We start from the raw sequence: 26853 nt of genomic DNA on the forward strand, positions 1-26853 counted from the left end.
GGGCCACGCCCACCCATTGGGCCACACCCACCCAAAGGGCCATGCCCTTCTGGCACCCGATGATACATAAGTGGGTTTTGGGTTGCAGTTTGGGCACTTGGGTCTCTTAAAGGTTCGCCATCACTGCCCTATACCATTTCAGACAGTCTTTTCTTAAAAACCTCCAGTGATGAAGCACCCACAACTTCTGAAAGCAAATGTTTGTCACTTAACAAATGTTTCACTTAGCAACAGAAATTTTGGGCTGTTACGGTCGTAAGGCGAGGAGTAACCATACATCCTTTTTTTTTAGATTGATTCTTCAAAGTTTAGTTTGTGTCTCTTAATTATGGGACACAATCATACAGAAAAATAAAAATTCAGTGCTTATTGAACAATTCAAGCATATATGTATGTTTAGAAATCTTCCTGTATTCAGGGGTGATTCTTTCCACTTTACAATTGTACAAAGACTTTACTGAGGCAAACATTATCCATTTTCTCAAATGCCTGACGGAATATTTGCCCTATTGGTAAAGAAAGGGAAGAGATGGAGACAAAGGTTAATGAGTGTTAAGGAAAACAAGTAGAACAAGATAGCCAACATACTTTGAATTCTTTCTCATTCCTTTACACAAAGGCAAAGGGCTGTTAAGGGGAGAAAAAAAATGTTTCCCTGCTGTACCAGTTTTAGGGGAGAACAGCACTCTCCCAGCTTTGCTGAAGGACCTTTTTTTGGAGTTCAGTGAGTTAAATCAGGGCTTTTCAACCAGGGGTTCGGGTACCACCTGTGGTACATTGGCACCTGGCAGGTGGTACGCGACCATTCTAGAAATGTGGTAGCGGGTGAGGGGAATGAGCTGAACCTGTGGTAGCACCGCACAAGCCTGAGCAAGAGACGGCTGGAGCTGCAGGGCTGTCAGGGCTTCTGAGCGCAGAAAAAGTGACGATCAGCTGGGATGTTGCAGCATCTCCAGGCTCTTGTGATTTACATTCAGATGCTTGGCAACTGATTCATATTTATGACGGTTGCAGTATCCCAGGGTCATGTGAAGTGACCAAAACCTACTGCAACCACCCAGCAGATGGGGGGAATAAAAACCAAACACACCCCACCCCACCCCCACTGCCAATCCTCAACAGAAATGCTCACAACAATGAAAACCGCAGACAGGAGGAAGAGCGCTGCCGGGCAGGCAGGCAGGTGTCTTGCTCGGCTGTGGCTTGGGGGGGCACTTTTTTCAGTGCCATAGTAACTTTGAACAGTCACTAAGCGAACTGTTGTTAAGTTGAGGACTACCTGCACTTCATCACTTTTTTCCTTTTTGGGGGGTGGGGGGGTCATCATGTTTTTGACACCTTGCTAGGTGACAGGTGATATTCGGATGTTCCCATATCCTAAAAGTGGTACCATGGGTGAAAAGGCTGAAAAGCCCTGAGTTAAATGATGCTCACAGGAGATTCTCCTTTATTTCAGCACTTCCTCCTGCTGTGCTGAGAAATACGAGGGAGCGGTTGTAGGGAAAACTTCAGAGGTCACCCCAAAAGCTTTTGCAGTCTGAGGTGGCCTTGGGCAACTCAATTGGTGCACCTCGATTTAAACTGCTCGGCTACTCTTGGCAAACAAAATATAATTCTAGTATCAGACACTGCCTGGAGTCACTGCTGTGAGATGGGTAGCCAGGAAGGAAGGGAGGGAGGGAGGGAGAGGCAGGAAGGGAGAGGGAAAGGAGGAAGGAGAGAGGAAGGAGAGAGGAAGGAGAGTGAGGAAAGAGGGATGAAGGGAGAGAGAGGGAGGGAAGGAAAGGAAGGAAAGAAAGAAAGAAAGAAAGAAAGAAAGAAAGAAAGAAAGAAAGAAAGAAAGAAAGAAAGAAAGAAAGAAAGAAAGAAAGAAAGAAAGAAAGAAAGAAAGAAAGAAAGAAAGAAAGAAAGAAAGAAAGAAAGAAAGAAAGAAAGAAAGAAAAGAAAGAAGAAAGAAAGAAAGAAAGAAAGAGGAAGGAAGGAAGGAAGGAAAGAAGGAAGGAAGGAAGGAAGGAAAGAGAAAGAAAGAAAGAAAGAAAGAAAGAAAGAAAGAAAGAAAGAAAGAAAGAAAGAAAGAATGAAAGAAAGAAAGAAAGAGAAGGAAGGAAGAGAAAGAAAAAGAAAGAAAGAAAGAAAGAAAGAAAGAAAGAAAGAAAGAAAGAAAGAAAGAAAGAAAGAAAGAAAGAAAGAAAGAAAGAAAGAAAGAAAGAGGAGGGAGGGAGGGACATGCTTGGAGCTCTTTCCTGCCATCCCATCCCAGTTTCCTGCTGACCGCGCTACTCCCGCCATTGGTCTCTGCAGCCTGCCTTAGCCTTTGGATTGCTCCCTGCTACAACTCCAGTTTTGCTATACTTTTTCCTCATTCTCTTTGGCTCTTCTTCGCCATGGACCTGCAGCCGTTTCTAAGCCTCCCTCCCACCGAATGGAACTAAGCGTAAAGCAAAGGACGCCTGAATACTGTTCCTCCAATGATTATCCTACTTCAGGGCCATTAAGTGGAGATGCTGGTTAAGGCAGAAGGAAAGGAGAAGAAGGGGCAGCCAGCAGCCATGTGGATGTGGAGGCTTGGAAGCCGTGAAGAAACCATAAAGAAGGCAACCAGCAGCCATGTGGATGCGGTTACAGAGGCTTGGAAGCCGTGAAGAAACCATGTTAGGGACAAACCGTCAGGGAGAAAAATCTGCCTACAGGTAGATATTACCTGGGAGGAGTTTGATTCTGTGACTCCGGAGGAAGTGGACAGGATTATGGGGAGGCTGAGCTCCACCACATGTTTATTGGACCCGTGCCCTTCCTGGCTGGTTTATGCAGCCCGGGAGAGGACGCGCAGCTGGTTCCAGGCAGTTATATCGGCTTCTTTGAGTGAGGGCTGCTTCCCTGCCGTCTTGAAAGAGGCGGTGGTGAGGCCTCTCCTCAAGAAGCCTGCCTTGGATCCAACTGTATTGAACAACTTTCGTCCGGTCTCCAACCTTCGCTTCCTTGCGAAGGTTGTTGAGAGTGTGGTGGCGCATCAGCTCCCTCTGGTCCTGGATGAAGCGGATTATCTAGACCCGTGCCAATCGGGTTTCAGGCCCGGGTACAGCACAGAGACGGCATAGGTCGCGCTGGTGAATGATCTCTGGAGGGCTCGGGACAGGGGACATTCCTCTGTTCTAGTCCTATTAGACCTCTCAGCGGCTTTCGATACCATCAACCATGGTATCTTGCTGCGGCGTCTCAGGGGATTGGGAGTGGGAGGCACGGTTTTACAGTGGTTCTCCTCCTATCTCCAGGGACGCTCACAGTCGGTGTTGACAGGAGGGCAGAGGTCGACCGCGAGGTCTCTCGTTTGTGGAGTTCCTCAGGGGTCGGTCCTCTCGCCACTCCTGTTCAACATCTATATGAAACCGCTGGGTGAGATCATTCGTGGCTTTGGAGTTGGGTATCATCAGTATGCTGATGATACCCAGCTTTTTCTTTTGACCCCAAACCACCCCAGTGATGCCCTCGACGTGATGTCACGTTGCCTGGAGGCGGTCCGGGTCTGGATGGGGAGGAACAGACTTCAACTCAACCCCGACAAGACTGAGTGGCTTTGCATACCTTCATCCCGGGTTTATTCGGATATTCCATCTCTTTCTATGGGGGGTGAACTATTACCCCCTGTAGATAGGGCTCGCAACTTGGGAGTCCTCCTAGATTCACAGCTTACTTTGGAAGACCACATAGTGGCTGTGACTAGGGGGGCTTTCGCCCAGGTCCGCCGGGTGCGCCAGTTGCGGCCCTATCTAAGCCGGGATGATTTATGCACGGTCACTCATGTGCTCGTGACCCCTCGTCTGGACTACTGCAACGCTCTCTACATGGGGCTGCCCTTGAAGACCACCCGGAGGCTCCAACTGGTACAGAATGCAGCCGCGAGAGTTGTGTTGGGAGTCTCCCGATACTCCCATGTTACACCTCTGCTCCGTGAGCTGCATTGGTTGCCAGTTGTCTTCCGGGTGAGATTCAAGGTACTAGTAATGGTATTTAAAGCCCTACATTGCAGGGGTCCGGAGTACCTCAGGGAACACCTGCTGCCGGCATCAATCTCCCTGCGCCCTGTGCGTTCCCACAGAGAGGGTCTCCTCAGGGTGCCACCGATCAGAGAATGTCGATTGGTGGCCCCCAGGGGGAGATCCTTCTCTGTGGGCGCTCCGGAACTATGGAATCAGTTACCGGTAGAGCTCCGGATGGCGCCCGATCTTCGCTCTTTCCTCGCGATCTCAAGACGTTTTTGTTTGTACAAGCCGGCCTAGCCTGATGGGGGATTGGTGGGGTTTTTTATTCTTGTATTAATATTGTATCTTTGGGGTTTTATAATTGTAACATATCAATTGTTTTAAAATCGGGCAATTATTTAATTTCTTTTTAATATTTGTAACTTTGTATTTTATTCTTGCCCTGTGAACCGCCCTGAGTCCTCAGGGAGAAGGGCGGTATAGAAATATTATTAAATTAAATTAAAATTAAATTAAAAATAGTCCTTGCCTTACGACCACAAATCGAGCCCCAACATTTCTGTTGCTAAGCGAGACATTTGTTAAGTGTGTTTTGCCCCATTTTACGACCTTTCTTGCCACGGTTGTTAAGTGAATCACTGCAGTTGTTCAGTTAGCAACAGGGATGTTCAGCGAATCTGGCTTCCCCACTGACTTTGCTTGCCAGAAGGTCGCAAAAAGGGGGATCGCATGATCCTGGCCCTGATCCCGACACTGCCACCGTCGTTAACATGAACCAGTTGCCAAGCATCTGAATTTCAATCACGTGACCATGGGGACGCGGCAACGGTCGTTAGTATGAAAAATGGTTATTAAGTCTCTTTTTTCAGTCCCACTGTAACTTTGAATGGTCACTAAATGAAATGTTGCATGTCGAGGACTATATTTATATGTTCGCTAAGCGCCAGCACTGATTTCATAGCACATAATCAATTATCCATTTTGATCTTTCAGTTATACTTGCATTTCAGAGGCGTGAAAATATTTATTAGAAAGCTGGGCGGGGGAGGGGCAATAAGGATTGGACAGGAGACTTGCAATGCCTCTCGTCATTTTTAACACCTCTGGGATTTCTGCTCTGCTGTGAATAACAGAATTGGAAGGGACCTTAGAGGTCATCTAGTCCAACCCCCTGTTCAAGCAGAAGGCCCTATGCCATTTCTGACAAGTGGCTGTCCGGTCTGTTCTTAAAAACTTCCAATGTGGGAGCATTCATAGCTCCAGTGATGGAGCGCTCATGACTACATATCTGCCCCCCTCCGAGTGAATGCAAGGAAGAACACTTTCCAAAACTTTCGTATTTAGCAAATGCCATTACGAATAATTATATATTTTTTAAAAAACTAAAGGTGGCAACAGTTGGATTACTGTGGTGGCTCAGTGGTTAGAATGCAGTATTGCGGTACTGCTGCCTGCCGATTGCCAGCAGTTTGGCAGTTCGAGTCTCACCGGCTCAAGGTTGACTCAGCTTTCCATCCTTTCGAGGTCGGTAAAATGAGGACCCAGATTGTTGTGGGGCAATGGTGCTGACTCTTTAAACCACCTAGAGAGGGCTGTAAAGTAGTGCGAAGCGGTATATTATTTAAAATTTAAAATTATTATTTAAAATTATTTAATCTTTTTTAACTTTTGTATGTATATTTTGATATTTATTGCCCTGTACACCGCCCTGAGTCCTTCGGGAGGAGGGCGGTATAAAAATTTAATTAAATAAATAAATAAATAATAAATAAATAAATAAATAAATAAATAAATAAATAAATAAATAAATAAATAAATAAATAAATAATATAAGTCTAAATGCTATTGCTGTTGATCTGTATCTGGAAGCTCAGAAGCTTCCTTTTAGCTGCAGGCAGAGGCCGTCCAAAATCACCCCAGAAAGCATTTAAGTAAATAAATATATTTTGCCTCTTTAATAGTACTGAGATAACTACATGGGCATGTCCAGAAGGTGACCAAAACGTGATCCCACCTCAAAACTGACTTCACTGGTTAATAAAATATTTGAAGGGGAAAAAAACCCCTAACATAATAAACCAGACAAGCGCATCCGGGAGATTTTTGAACACACAAGGACCTTTACAAGACAGAAGTCAGGAGAACTGATTTGCTTAACCATGATTTACTGAACAATCCCACAAAGCGAAAAGCAAGTAAACCGCAGTACATATTGGGCTAAGTCAAAGACTGGGGCGGGAGAGATTCTAAGTCAAGAGCAGACCTGTGGCTTGGGGAAAAGATCAGACTCAGAAGCTACGGAGCCAATGAAGCTCATGCGATGTAGGATCTCCTGCCAGTCCCGCCTCTGGCAAGCCACTGCATCCTTGGCTGTGGAGATTGTCAGTCATCCAGATCCCGCTTGTCCCAAAGGTGCTTTATCAGACGGTGGCTTTTCCTTGAAGATCTTTTGCCATCTCATCCAAGAAGATTCTTCGGTTCTGACTGAATGAGGGAGGATGGAAGGGTTTATATTCCTTGCAGTCCTCCTAGATTCGTGGCTTACTCTGGAAGATCATATAGTGGCTGTGACTAGGGGGGCTTTCGCCCAGGTTCGCCTGGTGCGCCAGTTGCGGACCTATCTAGACCGGGATGCCCTGTGTACGGTCACTCATGCGCTCGTGACCTCTCGTCTGGACTACTGCAACGCTCTCTACATGGGGCTTCCCTTGAAGACCACTCGGAGGCTCCAGCTGGTGCAGAATGCAGCTGCGAGAGTTGTCTTGGGAGTTTCCCGGTACTCCCATATTACACCTTTGCTCCGTGAGCTGCATTGGCTACCAGTTGTCTTCCGGGTGAGATTCAAGGTTTTGGTAATGGTTTTCAAAGCCCTACATGGCATGGGTCCAGAGTACCTCGGGGATCACCTGCTGCCGGTGTCAACTTCCCTCCGCCCTGTGCGTTCCCACAGAGAGGGCCTCCTCAGGGTGCCACCGGTCAGAGAATGTCGGCTGGTGGCCCCCAGGGGGAGGTCCTTCTCTGTGGGCGCCCCGGATTTATGGAATCAGCTGCCGGTTGAGCTCCGGATGGCACCTGACCTTTGCTCCTTCCGACGCGGTCTGAAGACCTACCTATTTGAACAAGCCGGCCTGGCCTGATGGGGGATGTGCTGGGGTTTTTATTGTGGATTTTTATATTATTCTACTGTTTTTAGATCGGGCTCTTATTTAATTCTTTTTTTAATTTTTGTATTCTGTATTTTTATATGTGCCCTGTTCACCGCCCTGAATCCTTCGGGAGAAGGGCGGTATACAAATATAATAAATGAAATGAAATCTGGTCGTTCGCACTCTTTCTGAGAGTCGTTGAGGCCGCTGGGAGGTTTGTTTGTGCCCTCAGGGTCACCTGAATAGCGCAAACGGGTGTTGAACTTTCTTGGAACGGCTGAAAGGACTGTTGTAAACAGGAGATAGCTAGTGTTGTATCTTCTTCCTCTGTTGACAGAATGCTATACAATCTTAATGCAAATGGCCTCTTTGACCCCTCTTTCAAACCAGCAGTCTTCTAGGTCCAGACTTCACTGTCTTCAAAAGATACGACACCACCTATCTCCTGTTTTCAATACAGTCCTTTCAGGAGTCCCAATAATGGTCCACACCCATTTGCACCATTCAGGTGACCCTGAGAGCATAGATAAACCTCCAAGTGGTCTCAACAACTCTCAGAATGAGTTCTAACAGTCAGATGGCTGCAGGGAACATAAAGCCTTCCATCCTCCACCATTCGGTCAGAACTGAAGAAGCTTCTTGGATGAGAAGCGAAACATCTTCAAGGAAAAACGAAGCTCAGTTGCCTTTAGGAAAAAAAAACACACCTTTGGGACCACTGCCTCCTTTGTTTTCTCTTGTGGTCGGCAAGCCCAGCATCTTAACCTCTAGGCCACCGCACTGCCCCCCCCAAAATAAAAATAAAAATACATTGCAAAGTTCACCCAACATGGGAATCCGCAACTGGCATTCTCCGTTCAAAGACTAGCGCATTGTTTCACAGATACTATAACATTTTGCTGCCCGTCCAAATAATCGTTCAGTTGGTGTAGGACAGGGGTAGGCAACCCTGGCTCTTTTATGACTCATGGACTTCAACTCCCAGAAATCTGGGAGTTGAAGTCCATGAATCATAAAAGAGCCGAGGTTGCCTACCCCTGGTGTAGGAGAACCTCTAGAAGAAAAGATGGAAGACCTAACATCCACAAGAGGAATCACCGCAAACTACTCCTCTTCTCACAGCACTGTTTCCACCATGACATAGATTTTATTCTCTTGAAAGAAGCCAACCTTTTTGGACAGAGCAACTTCCTGACTTGGAAACTCCAGTGCTCAAACAAACCTACGGAATTACAAAAACCAACCTACTGACAAGACTGAGCGTGCGCCTACCCAGCAAGTATTAGACAAAACGGAAATATGGTGACATGCGGCCTCCTCACACCTCTCAGGTCAATCTAAGATATCCTGGAGAGCAGAGGAAAGATCGGGGAATGCAAATGTGTAGCCGCTCTCGAGAGTCCTCTTGGGGACCACCCGCTGCCCTTCAAGCAGCATGGTGCTTCGCTCAGAGCCAAAAACGGCTTTCACTACGAAACCCGGCAGAGGCAAGAAGGCTGGACGTTTGAGCACCGACCCCATTGCTCGGGCAAAGTCCTCGTTTGTGGTGTCAACTGCAGACGGCGAGACACCGTTTAAGATGCCCCTCAGGCCTTCTTTCTGCAGGGAATGGGTCACAATTCCTGCCAGGTCTGCTACGTGGATCCATGGGAAAGGCTGGTGTCCAGAAGCAATGGGGCCTCCCAGGCCAAGGCGGAAAGGCCATATCATCTGGCTAATGGCACCACCATCTTTGCCCAGCACAGCACCTTAAAGCAAATAGAGGTATAGTTACATAGTTACAAAGTGTTATTTCACATAGGCTTCCCTTACACACTGGCCTATGATCTGGTTCTCTGAAGACGCCCCAATGGAATGGGTCTCTTATAAACACACCAAGCTAGAAAACTGAAGTTTATTGACATGGTACGCACCAAGCAAGCTACACTGTGGCTTAATGTGTATGTGACACCAGCCACAAGTTATTCCAGTTATTTTTGAGGTAAGAAGAAAGAGATGTGCTTGGTATTGTTCCTCATCAGGGAAAACAAAGACAACATGAGCCGTGATGGCGCAGTGGTTAGAGTGCAGTACTGCAGGCTACTTCTGTTGACTGCCGGCTGCCAGCAGTTCGATTCTAACCGGCTCAAGGCTCACTCAGCCTTCCATCCTTCCGAGGTCGTTAAAATGAGGACCCAGATTGTTGGGGGCAATAGGCTGACTCTGTAAACCGCTTAGACAAGTCTGTAAAGCACTATGAAGTGCTACATAAGTCTAAGTGCTATTGCTATTTGTGACCTAAAGCCACAAGAATGAAGTGTTGCACTGAATGAGAATTGAATTTTGTAGACCAAGCAGTATACAAAGTCTCTTCAAAGCAGAAGTTTGGAATTTGTAGTCTACAAATAAATGTTCACACATTGCACATCCTCTCTTACCAGATCTCACTACCACTTGGCGAGTAGCTTCACTAGGAATTTTAGCTGCTTCTTCCCAAGAAGTCACCAAGCGCGAGAAGAAATCAAAGTCTCCACCTGGACTTTCTTCAGTGTATTTGGTGGTGTGGCTGGGCCGGTAATATCCTGGAGGAGATATTATACAGTGATTTATTATGGAACTGTACTCCATGCAAATATTTTATAGCTCTTCAGACGACCACCCATCTTTTAGAATTGAACTTTGGAATACATCTACCAAAATATTTTGAGACATACTTTTCCCCAAAACAAGCTGCAGAGATTATTACTCACTTAGTTCAAGAATACAGAAACTAGCTCTTTTTGAGGTTTCCAAAACATATCTTGACTTAATCACTATTCGTACCTATTCTTTTTTTTAACGCCGGATTGGAAACCTTTAACCCTCCAGATATTGGTGCTCTACAATTCATAACAGCATGGAACGTCCTTAATACAGAATATAGGACCTGGAGTTCATGAACCTCTGTAGGGCCATATATACCACTATTCTATTTTTTTTTAACGACCCTGTAACCCCTTCCCTATGGGTGGTGCCAGGGCAACTCAAGCGTTTACTGGCCAGATGCCCTTCCTGACACCTACACAGAGTTCACAGCAGATAATTACTCACTGAGGCCAGAAAGAGAAATATCTGACACTACCTAATCACAACCTCCTGATTTTAAGGCGAGACCTCCACCTCTAGCCCACCTCCCCACTCCCAAGCGCTCCTGTATTATTTACTTAGCTATAAATTCCTTTGACCCACGTCACACACTAAAAGCTTGTTTGCTTAATCACATTTTTATTGAACAAACCACTGTTGATTGGTGTTTGAACACCGTACCGCAGCGGTCCCCCAGCCCAACATGTGTGTGTGGGGGGAGAACCTGTGGGTGGCAGGAGCATGCATGTGCACATAGCTCCATTTGGATGGAGTTTCACACACGAGCAGAGGGTGCTTGCATTCCCGCATGAAGCTCCATTTGCATGAGCAGCAGGCGCTTGCGCACGAAGCTCCACTCGTGTGTAGAGGGCAATTGTGCTCACGTGCAAAGCTCCATTCACGTGAATGGAAATTTGCATGCTAGCGCAAGCACAGCAATTTGTGCGAGCATCAGACACACGCACTTCCCCATTTCTCACATGGCCCAGTTTTGAACAGGCCATGGCCCAGTAGTGGTCTACGGCATGGGGGGTGGGGACCCCTGCCCTACAGCCCAAATCATGACTTAAACTGTAATGGCTGTATTCACTGAACCACCATCTACTTCAAACGACTTTAGCCAAGTTTTGACTTTTCTACCTCACTGGCACGCTTCCCTCTCCGATGCCATCTTTTGCAATCAATCCTCGATTAGCCCTAAACCCCAAAGGAAAAAACGCATCCATTTCAAGCAGACCCTAATACAGTGTTTTTCAACCTTGTCAACTTCAAGATGTGTGGACTTCAACTCCCAGGATTCCCCAGCCAGCCATGCTGGATGAAGAATTCTGGGAGTTGAAGTCCACACCTCTTGAATGTTGACAAGGTTGACGAACGCTGCCCTAATATATTAAGGCTGCTTGTCAACATTCTTTCACTACAATCTTCACACTGACTGGTCAGAATGTTTATGAATATTCAACGGAACCAAGCCATAAGGTCAATGGTTTTAAGGCTCTTGATGTAGACACATAATTTTATCTGTTGCTATATAAGCAAAATTGCTGCTCAATGGTTGAAAGTTCTTAACACGAATTGTTTTAAAAGAAGTTTCCATCAAAGCTGAGAGACTACATTCAGATCCCAAAACCCTTTTCCTATTACAGGTAATCCTCGACTTATAACAGTTCATTTAATGACCATCTGAAGTTACAACGGCACTGGAAAAAAGTGACTTATGAACGTTTTCACACTTACAACTGTTGTGGCATCCCTGTGATCCCATGATCCAGGATTCAGACACTTGGCAACTGACTCGTATTTACGACGGTTGCAGTGTCTCTGGGTCATGCGTTCACCTTTTGTGACCTTCTGACAAGCAGAGTCCATGGGGAAGGCAGATTCGCTTAACAACCATGTTACTAACTTAACCAACTGCAGTGCTTCGCTTTACAACCTGTGGCAGGAAAGGTGGTAAAGTGGGGCAAAACTCACTCAACAACGGAAATTTTGGGCTCAGTTGTGGTCGTAAGTTGAGGACTACCCGTACTTACACTCACTACTTACTTACAGTCAAAGCGACAGCAAAAAAAAGTTACATGACAGCACTGTGGTTAATACCTATGCCGGTGACAAGGACCCAGGCCTGAGGTGGGTGTTCAGCATCTCTGATGGCTTTCGCCAAGGACTTTGTGGTCTCTACGCGGCTGGAAATGACCTCCTGACGGAAGGCATCATTCCACCTGCAGAAGCCCCCAAAGACATCAGTCTTTCAAAGATACGTCTTGTCCTTCCAGTAACATTGCCTATTTTCAGTAACGAACAGAATGCAGCCCTCCCCCGCCACATACACACACACTAGCATTTGGCATGCAGCAACTTTGAAGCACAGCTCCTGAAGTTGCTTGCAGACCTCAGCTGTTTTGGAGGCTTTTGAAGGGTAATTTTTAGACCAGACATGTCAAACACAAGGCCCGGGGGCCAGATCCGGCCCGCAAAGTGGTTTCATGCGGCCCACGAAGCCATCCTGGAAACAGTGAGGGTACGGCCCCCACTGCCTTGGCCCTGGCCCAGAGACCCTCCTTCTGCCAGAGACCCTCAGATCTGTCCCACTCCTGCCCAGGCCCCCATAGGCACCCTTGATGCGAACGATGTAGAGCTGGCCACGCCCACCCAGTAGGCCATACGCACTCTAGCCACGCCCACCCAGTAGGCCACGCCCACCCTGGCCATACCCACCCGGCCCCCTGAGGGCAACCGCAATGCTGATGCGGCCCTCAATGAAATTGAGTTTGACACGCCTGTTTTAGACTCTCCCTGATCGGGGTGGGTCATAAAAACTGAAGAAATGCCAGTCCCTTCAGTTAGTAATTGAAGAGCCACAGCCCAGGGAAAAAACACTTCAGGGATCTCTCCCTGAAGGCCATCTTCATTGGAAGCCTATTTTCACAACCTTAAGTCTACTGAGCATTCCAGCCAGAAAAAAATGTCTTTCTAGCAAAACCCCTCTGATTGCCTTGCGTGGCATCAAAGAACTTGCGTCTTCTAGAAATCAAGAGTTTGATCTCTCTGCATAGAATTGGAGGAAGAAAGAAAGGCCTTTGGTTTCCTGCAGGTAAATGACAACCCATCAAGGTTGGATAGAGATACCCTGACTGATTACAGAGGACTTTAACCCTATTGTTGTTGTTAGCTGTGAAGTCGTGTCCGACCCATCGCGACCCCATGGACAACGTTCCTCCAGGCCTTCCTGTCCTCTACCATCTTCTGGAGTCCATTTAAGCTCACGCCTACTGCTTCAGTGACTCCATCCAGCCACCTCATTCTCTGTCGTCCCCTTCTTCTATTGCCCTCAATCTTTCCCAGCATTAGGCTCTTCTCCAGTGAGTCCTTCCTTCTCATTAGGTGGCCAAAGTATTTGAGTTTTAGCTTCAGGATCTGACCTTCTAAAGAGCAGTCAGGGTTGATCTCCTCTAGGACTGACCGGTTTGATCGCCTTGCAGTCCAAGGGACTCGCAGGAGTCTTCTCCAGCACCACAGTTCAAAGGCCACAATTCTTTGGCACTCAGCCTTTTTTATGGTCCAGCTTTCACTGCCATACATTGAAACTGGGAAGACCATAGCCTTGACTATACGCACTTTTGTTGACAGGGTGATATCTCTGCTTTTTAGTGTGCTGTCTAGATTTGCCATGGCTTTCCTCCCAAGGAACATGAAGTAGCCAAAGGACCGCTCGGGACGACAGGCTAGTTAACAACAAGTTTATTTAGAGCAAGACAACATTGAATGACTTGTTCGGCTTTTATAGCCGGCAGCTGGTCGCGAGGACCAATCAGAAGTGTTTGTTTTGGCGCCGTGTCAGATGGGGACCAATCAGCGTCGTCTTCTTCTGACAGCTCCGGCTTTCGCGTGGTGTGGTGTTTTGACAGCCGCGAGCTGTCAGTGGTTGCGCCTGCGCTGTGCGGTGGACGCTTTGACAGCTCAGGCTTCTTCACGGTCCGGAGTTTGACAGCCGCGAGCTGTCAGTGGAGGCGCCTGCGCAGTGCGGGGAACTTTGACAGCTGTCAAAGTTCCCGCGTGTATTCCTGTCAAGCGGCTTTACTTATATACTTTGACGATGCCTAATATTTGTACTTGTTAACATATATACACTTCCATTGAAAGAATGTTTACATATACAATACACCCCTTACCCCTCCCCTGGTGCGTTTCTTTCCGCTTGGATGTTTGAACCTGCCCACTGATAGTCTTTTAGATAGGTGGGTGGTTTCCGATTCCTGGTTGATCGGCGAAGGGGCGGTGGGTGGTCTGGGTCTAGTTCTTCATTTTGATGTTCAACTTCCTGGTTTGGGATAGGCAGCATTTCCGGTGGGGGTTGTACGTCGGCACTGGTTGGTTGCTCAGCATTGTGTGGTGGTTGTCTGGGTCTGAGCTGGTCAATATGGCGGCGTATGTTGCCCTGTGCCTGCGTAGCTATAAGGTATGAGATGGGCCCTGTTTGTTTTATTACAGTCCCTTGGACCCACTTGTTTTTATCTGTGTATGATCTTGCCCATATTAGTTGACCAGGGTTAAGTGTGCGGCCGGGGTGGGGGTGTTGTGGTTCTTCTGGGTATGTGTCGGGGTGCAGTCTGTCGAGACGTGTTATTAGCCTCCTTCCCCATCTTAATTCCGCTGGTGATTTGCCGGTTGTGGAGCATGGCGTTGTGTGTTGTGCTAAGAGGAACTGGCTGAGTTGCCTCTGCCAGTTCCCTTTAACGAATTTTTTTAACGCTTCTTTCGTGGATCGTACCATAATTTCTGCCATTCCGTTCGACGATGGGTGGAACGGCGCCGACGTGACCAGCCTAATACAATTCCTCGTAGCGAAGATCTGAAATTCACGAGAGGTGAATTGAGGTCCATTGTCGGAAACTATGGTGTCAGGTAGGCCGTGTGTTGCGAATATTTTCCGTAAGGCTTGAATAGTGGCTGCGGACGTTGTTTTCCTAAGGGGCGTGACTTCCAGCCACTTGGAATAGCTGTCCACTGCTATTAAGAAACTTTGGCCCTGGATAGGCCCTGCAAAATCTATATGTATACGTGACCAAGGGTTCCTTGTAGTCTCCCATTTATGGATCGGGGCCTGGGGGGGTTCATTCCTGGTCTCCTGACAGGTATAACACCCACCCACATACTTTTCAATTTGTTTATCTATGCTAGGCCACCACACGTAACTTCTAGCCATTGCTTTCATTTTTACAATTCCAGGGTGCCCTTCATGTAAAATGTGTAATGTTTGGTCTATGTTTTCCTCTGGTATGATGACCCTATTTCCCCATAGCAGGCATCCTCTATGTGTTGAAATCTCGTTTTTCCTATTATAATAAGGTTGGAATTTGGGTTGTGGGTTTTGAGCTGGCCACCCAGTTGTGGCCCATTTGAGGACTCTGGCAAGTATTTTATCTTTTGCTGAATTATTAGCTATTATGTTTGCAGTCAGGGGGCATTCAGGAAGTTGAGAGATTGCTAAAATTTGGCTGGCTGGGGCTGGATCTGAGTCCCTGGTTTGTATGGGCAGTCTGCTGAGGCAGTCAGCATGTCCCAATTCCTTACCTGGTTTATGTATTAGTTGATAAGAATAGGCTGCTAAGAACGTTGACCATCTTAAGATTCTCGGAGAGAGAATTTGTGGTGTAATTTTATTCCAAGTAAATATGCCTAGCAGGGGTTTGTGATCTGTAAATATCGTAAATGGTCTTCCATACAGATAATCATGAAATTTTTTGACCCCTGCTACTATCGCTAGGGCTTCCCTGTCAATTTGTGCATAGTTTCTTTCAGCTTTGGTCAGAGTGCGAGAATAGAAGGCTATGGGTCTTTGTGTGCCATCCTTGAATAGGTGACTTAAGACTGCCCCAATTCCGTAGGGAGAGGCATCGCAAGCGATGCATATTGGGGTGTCTTCTCTGAAAAGGGTGATGGTTGAGCTTTGACAGATAATCTTTTTTAACGATTGGAAACTATTTTCATGTTCCTTGGTCCAGGACCAAGTTGTACCCTTGTCAAGGAGCCTATGGAGAGGCTCTGCAATAGTGGCTTTGTGGGGAATGAAAGCATGGTAAAAGTTTAACAGTCCCAAAAAGGATTGAAGCTCTTGCTTATTCCTAGGGCTGGGTGCGGTTTGAATAGCCCTTAGTTTCTCAGAGGTGGGGTGGATGCCCTGGCTATCGATTTTATACCCTAGGAATTCTGTAGAAGTGACTCCAATGGAGCACTTTTCCCGCTTAAGTTTGAGACCGGCTTCTCTGAGCCGGCTCAGCACAGCTGACAACCTGTCAGCTAAACTAGCTTCATTTTCTCCGGCGATGAGAACATCGTCGAAATAGGGGCAGACCCCGGGTATTCCCTTCAAGGTCTTTTCCATGATACCCTGGAAGATACCCGGGGCTGCAGATATGCCGAATTGAAGCCTCTTAACTTTAAAAGCACCGCGGTGGGTGACAATAGTTTGCGCTTCCGCGGTGTCGTCTGTGACAGGCAGTTGTAAATACGCCTGCGTGAGGTCAAGCTTGGCGAAAATGGTGCCAGAGCGGATGGAAGCAAATACGTCCCTTACCGCTGGCACCGGGTAAGCATGGGGGCTGAGGGCTAGGTTGACTGTCGCCTTATAGTCAGCGCATACTCTCACTTCGCCATTAGGTTTGATTGGGGTGACAATAGGGGTCTCCCAGGTTCCCCCATCTGTTGGCTCAAGCACCCCTAGACTCACGAGTCGGTCAAGCTCGTTTTCAATTTTTTCTTTGAGGGCAAAGGGTACCCTCCTAGCTCTTATTTTAATTGGTTGGATTGCTGGATTTAATTGCAGGGAAATGGGGGAACCTGTATATTTCCCTAAAGTGCCATCGAAAACGTCGGCGTACTTTTCGCAAACGGCTTCCAGGCTGGGTGTTTGAATGGTATTAACCCCTGATAAGGCGATGCCTAGTGGAGTGAACCAGTTAAGCCCTATCAAGTTGGTACGGTTCCCTGGCGTAACTAAAACCTCCAGGGGACCTTTGAACCCCTTATACTGTACAAGGACCTTGGCTTTCCCTTCCAACGGAATAGGGGTTTTCTGGAAGTCTGCAAGGTGAACCTGAGTTTGTTTCAGGGGAATTTGTCTTCGGCCTTTCTGACAGATCTCCTGATAGGTTGTTAGCGAAATTAAGGAGACCGCTGACCCTGAATCCACCTCCATGTGGCAAGGCACCCCCTGAATTCTGACCCAGACCTTAACCTTGGAACTTATGCAGTTTACCCTATCGATTGTCTCAACCCGGTTGCCTGGTGGGGTTTCCCTGTTGGCCTGGGCAGCCGGCCTACCTGGGGGGTTTGCCTCCACCTCATTGACGTTGTCCCGGCCCTTGCTGCGGCACACCGGCTTGATGTGGCCAGTCTTCCCGCAGTTGTGGCATTTTGCGTTCCTAAAGCGGCAGCTTCCTCGGGCATGGTTGCCCCCGCAGCTGGCACAGGCGGCTCGTTGCACGTAACGCGGGGGTGGCGGTGGAGGGTCCCTGAATCCTCGGCGGTCCGACGTTTTGCCCCTCCTCGGCTGTCGGTGCTCCATCCTGCGCTGTAGGGCTTCTCCATCGGTGAAATCTACCGACTCTCCGCTGTCGCTGAAGGTTGCGCTTTCCTGGTAGACGGTCGCCGGGGTCTCTGGGGTCGTGTTCGTCGGCTTCTTTTTGTGGCTGTGTTCGTATGCCATGATCTCCCTGGTCAGCTCAGCCAGATTCATGTCGGGTTTGGACGTCAGTTTTTTTTGTAGCTTCTCGTCCCTCAGACCGATCACCACCTGGTCTCTGATGCGGTCTTCCAGGTCGGGGAAGCAGCAGTTCCGCGCGGCGTGTCTGACCCCGGCGATGAACTCGTTGGCGGGCTCGTCCTGCCGTTGTTTCTTTTGTGCGAATTGCACCCGCCAGTACAGTTCCGAGCGAGCCGGCATGTAGTACTTGTTCAGCTGGTCCACCAGGTCCGCGTAGGAGACTTCCGTGATGGGCACTGGGCTGAACAGCCCGACGGCTGCGTCGTACACCGGGGGCCCGCTGATGTACAGCAGGGCGGCGGCCTTTGCTCGGTCGTCAGTGATTTTACTGACGAGGAGAAATCCTTCAACTTGGCCGAGGTGTGATTGCCATCTCTCGGGATGGCGGGTATCAAACTCCCTCACACGGCCGAAGTTTGCCATGTCGTCCGGTCCTGGGTTGCTCCGATGGAAGTTAAAACTTCCGTGTCAGCTCTTGCCGGGAACTCTCTTCCTCGGCCGTGACTTCAGCTCCGGAGCGATCCCACCTTCGTCGCCAGTGAAGTAGCCAAAGGACCGCTCGGGACGACAGGCTAGTTAACAACAAGTTTATTTAGAGCAAGACAACATTGAATGACTTGTTCGGCTTTTATAGCCGGCAGCTGGTCGCGAGGACCAATCAGAAGTGTTTGTTTTGGCGCCGTGTCAGATGGGGACCAATCAGCGTCGTCTTCTTCTGACAGCTCCGGCTTTCGCGTGGTGTGGTGTTTTGACAGCCGCGAGCTGTCAGTGGTTGCGCCTGCGCTGTGCGGTGGACGCTTTGACAGCTCAGGCTTCTTCACGGTCCGGAGTTTGACAGCCGCGAGCTGTCAGTGGAGGCGCCTGCGCAGTGCGGGGAACTTTGACAGCTGTCAAAGTTCCCGCGTGTATTCCTGTCAAGCGGCTTTACTTATATACTTTGACGATGCCTAATATTTGTACTTGTTAACATATATACACTTCCATTGAAAGAATGTTTACATATACAATACAGAACAAGCGTCTTTTCTCTAACAGGTCATAAGGGTTACAAAGGCAATGACGTTCAGCTTGCGAGCTGAATCTTTTTTGCCATATACAAGATCCTTTTCTTTTCTTTTTTCATTTCAACTAAATTAAATACTGGAAATGAAATTATGAAATGGGACATTCGGTCCAGTGTGTGTTTTTGTAGGCAGAGAAGCAGAATAGATCAGACCAAGCGTGGTGGGGTGGGAGAAGTTGGCAATTGAAAAAGAAATTTGAAAATGGCTGGATTATGTCAGGATCGGCAGATAATAATAATAATAATAATAATAATAATAATAATAATAATAATAATAATATCATCATCTTCCTACAAATATGTCTAGTCCAGAGGTCTCCAAACATGGCAGCTTTAAGATTTGTGAACTCAGCCAGCATGGCTGGCTGAGGAACTCTGGGATTTGAAGTCCACAAGTCTTAAAGTTGCCAAGTTTGGAGACTCCTGCTCTAGTACATCCTCAAGGGAGAGGTAGCTGGGCAATTGTCAACGCTGCTAACATCGAATGTTCTTGCTTGACAAGAGATGAAGAAGCAGCTATTTCATATGTTAAACTTGTGCATTGCTTTAAGAGATAAGATTAAGGCTGGGAGGAGGGAGGAGGAAGATTGTGCCTCAAGGCTGTCTGAAATTAAAGAAGATAAGAACTTGGCGGGTTGTCTAACGGAAGGAAAACTGATTCTTTAAATTAATTGGAGAATATGATTAATGACAAAATTAGAAAGGTGGAGAATTGGGTTTAATATATTGTGCAAGGGGGCGGAGATGTCAGATTCCAGCTTCCTTCAAGCAAGCATTTGCCGGTGTATTAGGCTAAATAAAAGACTTTTAAGGTAAACCATGCCTCAGAGTCACTTGAAAAGCCCATACGTTGGAAACTTGACAGCAATAGCTTAGAATATTGTTGATGGCTCCATTTTACCAACTTCCCTTTTCTCCTGGTCCTGTGGTCCGAACAGACGATAGGCATCTCAACTTGTGCATCCAAATGTAAACACAGCAAGAGGAGGAAAGCAGAAACGAGCAGACACAATGCATGACAAAGAATACAGCTGTCTCCTAAAACCACAGCTGGTAAAGCAGTTGAAAAGAATTCTAGAAGCCAGGCTCTGCATATTTCCCTTACTATGTTTTTAAGTTCTTCTCCATGATCCAATCTTCCCTACCGAACTAAGTTCTTTTAGAAACCTTCAATACACAAATCTGCTTATGCCCTACCAAGGGGGTGCACATCCTGAAGCCTCAAGGCTTATCACAGCACCTCAAACCTTGACTGTAGCCATGCAAAGTCCTTCCTCATGTGGTCACTGAATTTTAACAATTAAGATGAAGGAAGGGGACATTTTTAAACAACATGAAAGGAAATCAGGGTAAAAGCTTTTAACTTTTTAATTAAATCAAAGTTCTTCTCTGGGCTCAGAAATTCCCAGCCCCCTATTCTCTCATTCTGAATGGAGAGTCCTGGAAAACTATTGTGGCTCCAGTTCTAGACAAACAGAATATAGAATACATATTAAAAAAATTAGGATAGGAATAGGGACAGAGATAGGGAAAGGGTTGAGTGGGGTGGGGTGAAGTGGAATGGAGCGGAATGGAATAGAACGGAACAATTCTGGAGGCAAGATTTCTTGCTGAAATGGAATGGAGCGGAATGAACAGAATAGAACAGAATTGAATAGAATAGAACAGAACTATTCTGGAAGCAAGACTTCTTGTTGAATTTTGCTTAACATTCCTACTTCTAAGCACAACTGAGGAAGCTAGATGACCTCCAAGGTCCCTTCCAACTTATTATTATTATTATTAACAGTTGCAGAATCTGAGTAAACCACATTAGTGTCCTGCAGCTGACCCTGTCCAAAATGATTGAGACTTACCTCTGCAAAGGATTGAGGACATTTACTCCAGCCAGGTTGACCACTCCTTCACAGGAAGGCAGGCCTACACGGGAGAGTTCATCCTAGAAACGAAAACACAAGCTCAGGGGTTTTTCTCAGGTTATTTTTTTTCCCTCTTTCAAACGTATATTATTATATCACCGTAATTAACAGAGAGAAAAAGCTGCTGCGTCTGCAATAGTATTAGCAATACACGGAAACATCGAATCAATTATTGCTGAAGGAATAAGAGAAAATCTAGAAAAATATTATGAGCAGAACTTTCCAGATATGACAAAAGTCTTCCATCTTGCTCATTTGCAAAAAAAGAAACCCTAAACCTAATTTAAATCTGACAAACAAATGCATTTTGACAGCCTTCCCAGATAAACCAGACAGGAAACACAATTGTATGACCTAATTATACTTTATTATAAGGCTACATTAATAGAATCTTGCAAATAAGCAACGCTGTGGCTTAGTGGTGAAGATGTTTGCCTCCTACTCAGAAGGTTGAGAGTTCAAGCCCAGGTAATGCAGATATTTCTCTCCCAGGGCACAAAGAAAAAAAAAACTGCCACGAACAAACGCTCTGTTCTATCTAGTCACCCGATTCTACCCCCGAATTAAGGGATTACAAGATCATAAAAAGGGAGTTTATTAATAGAATCTTGCAAGTCTGAAGGTACAAGCGCTTTTAACTGTTTGATCCCTTAAGATGGGTTTTTCCTAAATGGCTCCTGTCTTTCTTATCTGATGGTTGCTACAAATGAAATGTAATTTCTTTCTAAGGTTGTATAATAATCATTTTAGCTAACTCTCCACAGTTGAAAAGGGTACATTTTTCTACCTTATCCCAAATACTCAGAACAGAAATAGAAAGAAAACTAGACAGAAAACGTTACCCAACATGTCCAAAATATACAAGCAATTTTTTGTGGTTGATTTCCAGGTGACATTAATGGATAGTCTCACATTATTTAAAGGAACTCTCCATTGGCAAATGTTAATTGATCAAGGCAATCTGCAATCTATTTTACATGTCATCTGCATAGCCACCTTGATTTCTATCTTTCCCTCCTTTCTCCTTGCACCCCAATTTAAATTCTACACCAATCTAGTTGCTCCATTGCATCGGGTGAAGCGAGCTCCACTATGGTTCATATAAAGCTTAAACCTTTTAATTATTATTATTAGGATTGAAAAGGTATTCTTAGAGTCCTTCTGATTTCTGCCTTCTATAGACTAAATCAATTCTCGTCCTACGATATGTTAGAGGTTATATTCTTAACTACAGATAGTCCTCAACCTATGAGCATAAACTGAGCGCAACATTTCTGTTGCTAAGTGAGACAGCTGTTATGTGACTTTGGCTCCACTTTAGGACCTTTCTTGCCATAGCTGTTAAGTGAATCACTGCAGTTGTTAAGTTAGTAACATAATAATAATAATAATAATAATAATAATAATAATAATAATAATAATAATAACAATAACAACAACAACAACAACAACAATAATAACAACAACAACAACAACAGTATCAATAATAATAAAGTTGGAAGGGACCTTGGAGGTCATCTAGTCCAACCCCCTGCTCAGGCAGGAAACCCTATACCATTTCAGACAAATGGCTGTCCAGTCTCCTCTTAAAAACTTCCAGTGTTGGAGCATTCACCACTTCTGGAGGCAGGTTGTTCCACTGGTTAATTGTTCTAACTGTCAGGAAGTTTCTCCTTAGTTCTAGGTTGCTTCTCTCCTTGACTAGTTTCCATCCGTTGCTTCTTTGTCCTGCTTTCAGGTGCTTTGGAGAATAGCTTGTTAAGTGAATCTGGTTTCCCCCTTGACTTTGCTTGTCAGGTCACAAAAAGGGATGACACAGCTCTCGGTAATGGCAACCATCATAAATACGAGTCGGTTGCCATCTGAATTTTGATCACGTGACCATTGGCATACTCCAACCGTCCTAAGTGTGAAAAAATGGTCATAGGACACTTTTTTCAGTGCCGCTGTAACTTCGAACGGTCACTAAACAATCTGTTGTAACGCGAGGACTACCTGTATTCATTTCAACTACAAATGGCTCATTCATTCCCCAACATTAACTTTGCTGTCCCCACCTACAGCGAATGAGCACCCAAACAAGCTGTTCTGTTCTTTGTCACTGGATCTTAGCGTTCAACGGGAGAAGCTTTTGTCAGCAAGGAAAGAAATGGCAAGCCTCTAGTCCTTCTTGGTACATTTTTTGATGTTGCCAATCGTCTGTTGATTCAATACACTTTGACCATTTCTACCTCCATATCATCCTCATCCCATTAAAAAAAAAAAGTTTTTATTAAGGCTAGAAGAATCTTTTTTCTGGAGTCTTCTCTGGAACAGCTGTAAATCTGAAATAAAATTTATTTTCTCTCTGCTCCAGTAATGCCAGATTGTCTAAGTCCTTCTCCGTCTCTTTGTTCATTATTTGTTTTACTTCCTAAAATTTCCACTTTGTCCTTAATTCATCTAACTTCTCTCGTAAGCTGCCCTATAGATTCTTCAGGTTTTTCTGTAACTTTGTCCTCCATCTCTCCTCTTCATCTATACAAACCTTTCCTCCACCGTCACTTCAGAAGAAATTAAATTGCAACCGTCCAGTCTGGAATGCATTTAAAAATATCCTTCTAAGTTTCAGCTTGTCTTAAGCCCATCCCTTACCCAAGTTAATCGGTTCTTTCCAGGCTGACGAGAAATAAAGGTGACTTCATGGCCTTGGCTTCTTAGCACCCGGCTTAAGTTTCGGCCAATAAATCCAGTCCCGCCACCTAAATTACATTCAAAAAGAGATGATGGAATAGTGAATGAGACAGTTAAAACAACCGCAATCCTGTTGAGAAATTATTTCTCTGTTAAGCTCATATCCTGCTTTTACTCCAGGAGCTTGTTTTGGCTTACTTGGGAACACATAAGATTGCGCTGAAAAAAGATGCACCCTTTTAAGTTTCTTTTGCTTAATATTCAATCTAAGTTTCCCAACTGCCCTCCCTTCAAATCAATGTGACTATGTTATATTTTAGATATTTTTATTCATTATTGCTATAAATAACTCAAGACAGTGAGCATATCTAATGCTCTTTCCTCCTCTGGTTTTCTCCACAGCGATAACCTTTTGAGTTGGGTTGGGCTAAGAGAGAGGGACTGGACCAAAGTCCCTCAAATGTCTTTCATAATAAGTTAAAGTTTATTGAATTTATATACCGCCCTTTTCCCGTAGGACTCAGGGCGGTTTACAAGGTATTTTAAAACGTCAATACAATACAAAAGTTAAAAACAATTAAAAATAATTAAATTTGATCCCTGAAAAATATAAAACCCCCAATTAAAAACTCTCAGCCTGGGCCGGAAAGCTCAAAGAGCCAGGTCTTCAGGTCCCGGCGGAATGAACAAAGGTCGGGGGCAGTCCTCAGCTCTACGGGCAGCTGGTTCCAAAGGGCAGGCATACCCACTGAGAAGGCCCTCCCCCTGGGTGTTATCCGCCGGCAGTCTTTTACCAGCGGCACCCTGAGAAGGCCCTCCCTGTGGGAGCGCACAGGACGAAGGGAGCTTGATGCCGGCAGCAGGTGTTCCCTCAGATATCCCGGACCCAAGCCATTTAGGGCTTTATAGGTCATCACCAGCACCTTGAATCTCACCCGGAGGGCAACCGGAAGCCAATGCAGCTCGCGGAGTAGAGGTGTTACATGGGAGTATCGGGAAACCCCCATCACAACTCGCGCGGCCGCATTCTGCACCAGCTGAAGCCTCCGAGTGGTCCTCAAGGGCAGCCCCATGTAGAGAGCGTTGCAGTAGTCTAACCGGGAGGTCACAAGCGCATGGGTGACTGTGCGTAGGGCATCTCGGTCCAGATAGGGTCGCAACTGGCGCACCAGGCGATAAGGTGGAATTGGAACTCATAGCCTCCTGGTTTCTAGCCAGATGCCTTGATCACTAGACCAAATTGGCTTAAGTTTAGTTGTAATTTTAGTTCATTAAAGCTTATGTTCCTCATCTTCAGAGTTCTCAAGGAGATTGTCTGTTTCCTAAAATCTGAATATCCCATTCAATAAATCCAACAGCTTTCTTTCCTTATGGCAAGCGACTCACTTCCTTAAAAACCCAACAAAGCAAACAAAAAAATTGGGGGAAGTTGTTTGGGTCACCCACAAAAAAAGGAATGGAAATGTTCTATTGGGGAAAGAGGTTTTTGTTATTATTATTAAATTGCTATAGCCACCCAGTTTACAATTCAAAAAATATATTACAAGTAAAATACTAAAATGTTATAAAACAAAAGAATGAAAAAATAGAAAAAAAAATCCAAATTAAATGGATTTTAGCCACGCAGCCTGGAAACTGGGTTCTTAACACATTCAACCCAAGTACATAGTTTTTAGGGCCCTACGAAAGGCTAAAAGGTTTGGAGTCATTCTAATCTTCAAAGGGAGGATATTCCATAGAGCAGGAGCCACTGTCGAAAAAGCCCATCTTCTAGTACCCACCACTCGACACTCTTTGGTTGGCGTATACCTACATAGGTTATGAGAATTTTTTTAACTTTTTTTTCCTTGAAGGAAGCATTGCTAAGATTGTCCCAAACGTCCTTTCAAAAAGGTCTTTGATTTTTCTTGGAAGACGTTTCACTTCTCATCCAAGAAGCTTCTTCGGTTCTGACTAACTGGTGGGGAATGGAGAGGATTTATACAATTTGTTTCCATTTGCCACCAGTTCATTAGAACTGAAGGAGCATCTTGGATGAGAAGTGAAACGTCTTCCAAGAAAAATCAAGGAAGTCCAGCGGCCTTTTTGAAAGCAATGTTGGGACAAACATGACGTAGAATAGATGACCGAGAACCTCCATAGACATTCCTAAGATTAAAATGATTGGGTGATTGAAGCCAACTCCCAGGAACATCTGAAGTCACGGAGCTAGCCATAGGGGTTTTGTGGGGGTTTTTTGGTCACACCTGCACAATCCTCAGCCAGTAGGATTCTGTTTATTGGACTGACCAGTAGAATAGAGGGAGATTCTTGCAGCAAATGAGGATTTTTAACAGCTTTGGATTCTCAAGAGGAAGGAAGGGAAAAGTCAGGCAATGCATTACTAGTGAGCCAGTTTGGTGTGTTAGCTAAGGCATCAGGGTAGAAACCAGGACATCAGAAATCCCAGATCTGCCTTAGGCACAAAGCCAGCTAGGTGACCTTGGACTAGTCATTTTTCTCGCAGCTGTAGGAAAGAGGAGGACCCAGATTGTTGGGGGCAGTTAAGCTGACTTTGTAATAATGCCGCTTGGGGGGGTGTATGAAAGCCCTAATAAGCAGGCATATACATAGAATGAAGGCTACTGCTAAGCTTGTAAGCCGCCCTGAGTCTTCGGAGAAGGGCGGGATATAAATGGAATTAAAATAAATAAAATAAATAAATAAATAAGGACAAGCCACCTTCCAGAAAACAAACAACTGCCAAGAAAGCTGCAGAGATTCATCCAGGTGGTTACCAGCAAATCAACACTGACTGGAAGGCAGAGAATTAAATGAAAAACAAAAACATTATTGAGGGGAGAACTCCTGTCTTTCTTCTGCAAAGAAAAGTAACACCAGCTGCCTGCAATTAGTGCAGGTTCGAGTCCCACCAGGCTCAAGGTTGACTCAGCCTTCCATCCTTCCGAGGTAGGTAAAATGAGGACCCAGATTGTTGGGGGCAATAAGCTGACTTTGTAATAATGCTGCTGGGGGGGGGGGGGCGAAAGCCCTAATAAGCAGGCATATACATAGAATGAAGGCTATTGCTAAGCACATTGATTTGTGCTTTAGATTGTAAGCCGCCCTGAGTCTTGGGAGAAGGGCGGGATATAAATGGTTTTTTTTTTTAAAAAAAAAAACCTCCCTTTTCTCTTTGATAGATGCATATCCCACCCTTCCTGAAGGCAGCATCCCTAGCAAGGAAGCAGGTTGAGAAAAGCACCTGTCCCAAACTGAAGGTCGACCTGAACCCTCCCCCAAGTCCTTATCCAATGCCTTTCAACTCCTCGGACGGGACCCGCATTCCTCAAAGAGGAATCTCCCGTTCACCCTTTGCACATATCTCGCGTATTGACCGCAGTTCAAGGTGGCGATAATCCTGCACCCTAATTGCAATTGCAAAAAAAAAAAAACACACAAACCAGAGCAACCCCGCAGCAAAGAAAACAGCCGTTCCTCCCCATTGCAAAGGGGCGCTCTTCGGCTCTTAAAGCCAGAGCGACCACCACTCACCGATTAAGACTCTCATGGTTTAAGCAACTCCGGGCGCATGCGCAAGAAGCCTCTGAATCAAAGAGACGAGACGGAGTGAGGCACAGACCGGTCTTCCGGGAGGACCGAGGCGCTTCACCGGAAATAAGCTGAGAGAGGGAAGGGGGTGTCTCTCTAGATTTGAATCCTC

The 26853-nt window shown here is 45.9% G+C and overlaps 1 protein-coding gene across 1 annotated transcript; it reads right to left on the reverse strand.

The window, feature by feature from the left end:
* Positions 1 to 8253: 8253 nt before the first annotated feature.
* Positions 8254 to 26817, reverse strand: LOC308677668 (epimerase family protein SDR39U1-like). The gene is made up of 6 exons (XM_081344283.1): positions 26685 to 26817; positions 23112 to 23218; positions 20415 to 20497; positions 11831 to 11952; positions 9544 to 9687; positions 8254 to 8874 (listed from the first exon to the last, which is right to left on the reverse strand). Exons 1-6 carry the CDS (start codon positions 26698 to 26700, stop codon positions 8459 to 8461), a joined length of 888 nt encoding a protein of 295 aa, XP_081200409.1. The 5' UTR covers positions 26701 to 26817; the 3' UTR covers positions 8254 to 8458.
* Positions 26818 to 26853: the final 36 nt, after the last annotated feature.

The sequence above is a fragment of the Vipera berus genome (genome assembly GCF_964194415.1).
Source record: "Vipera berus genome assembly, chromosome: Z".
NCBI lineage: Eukaryota > Metazoa > Chordata > Lepidosauria > Squamata > Viperidae > Vipera > Vipera berus.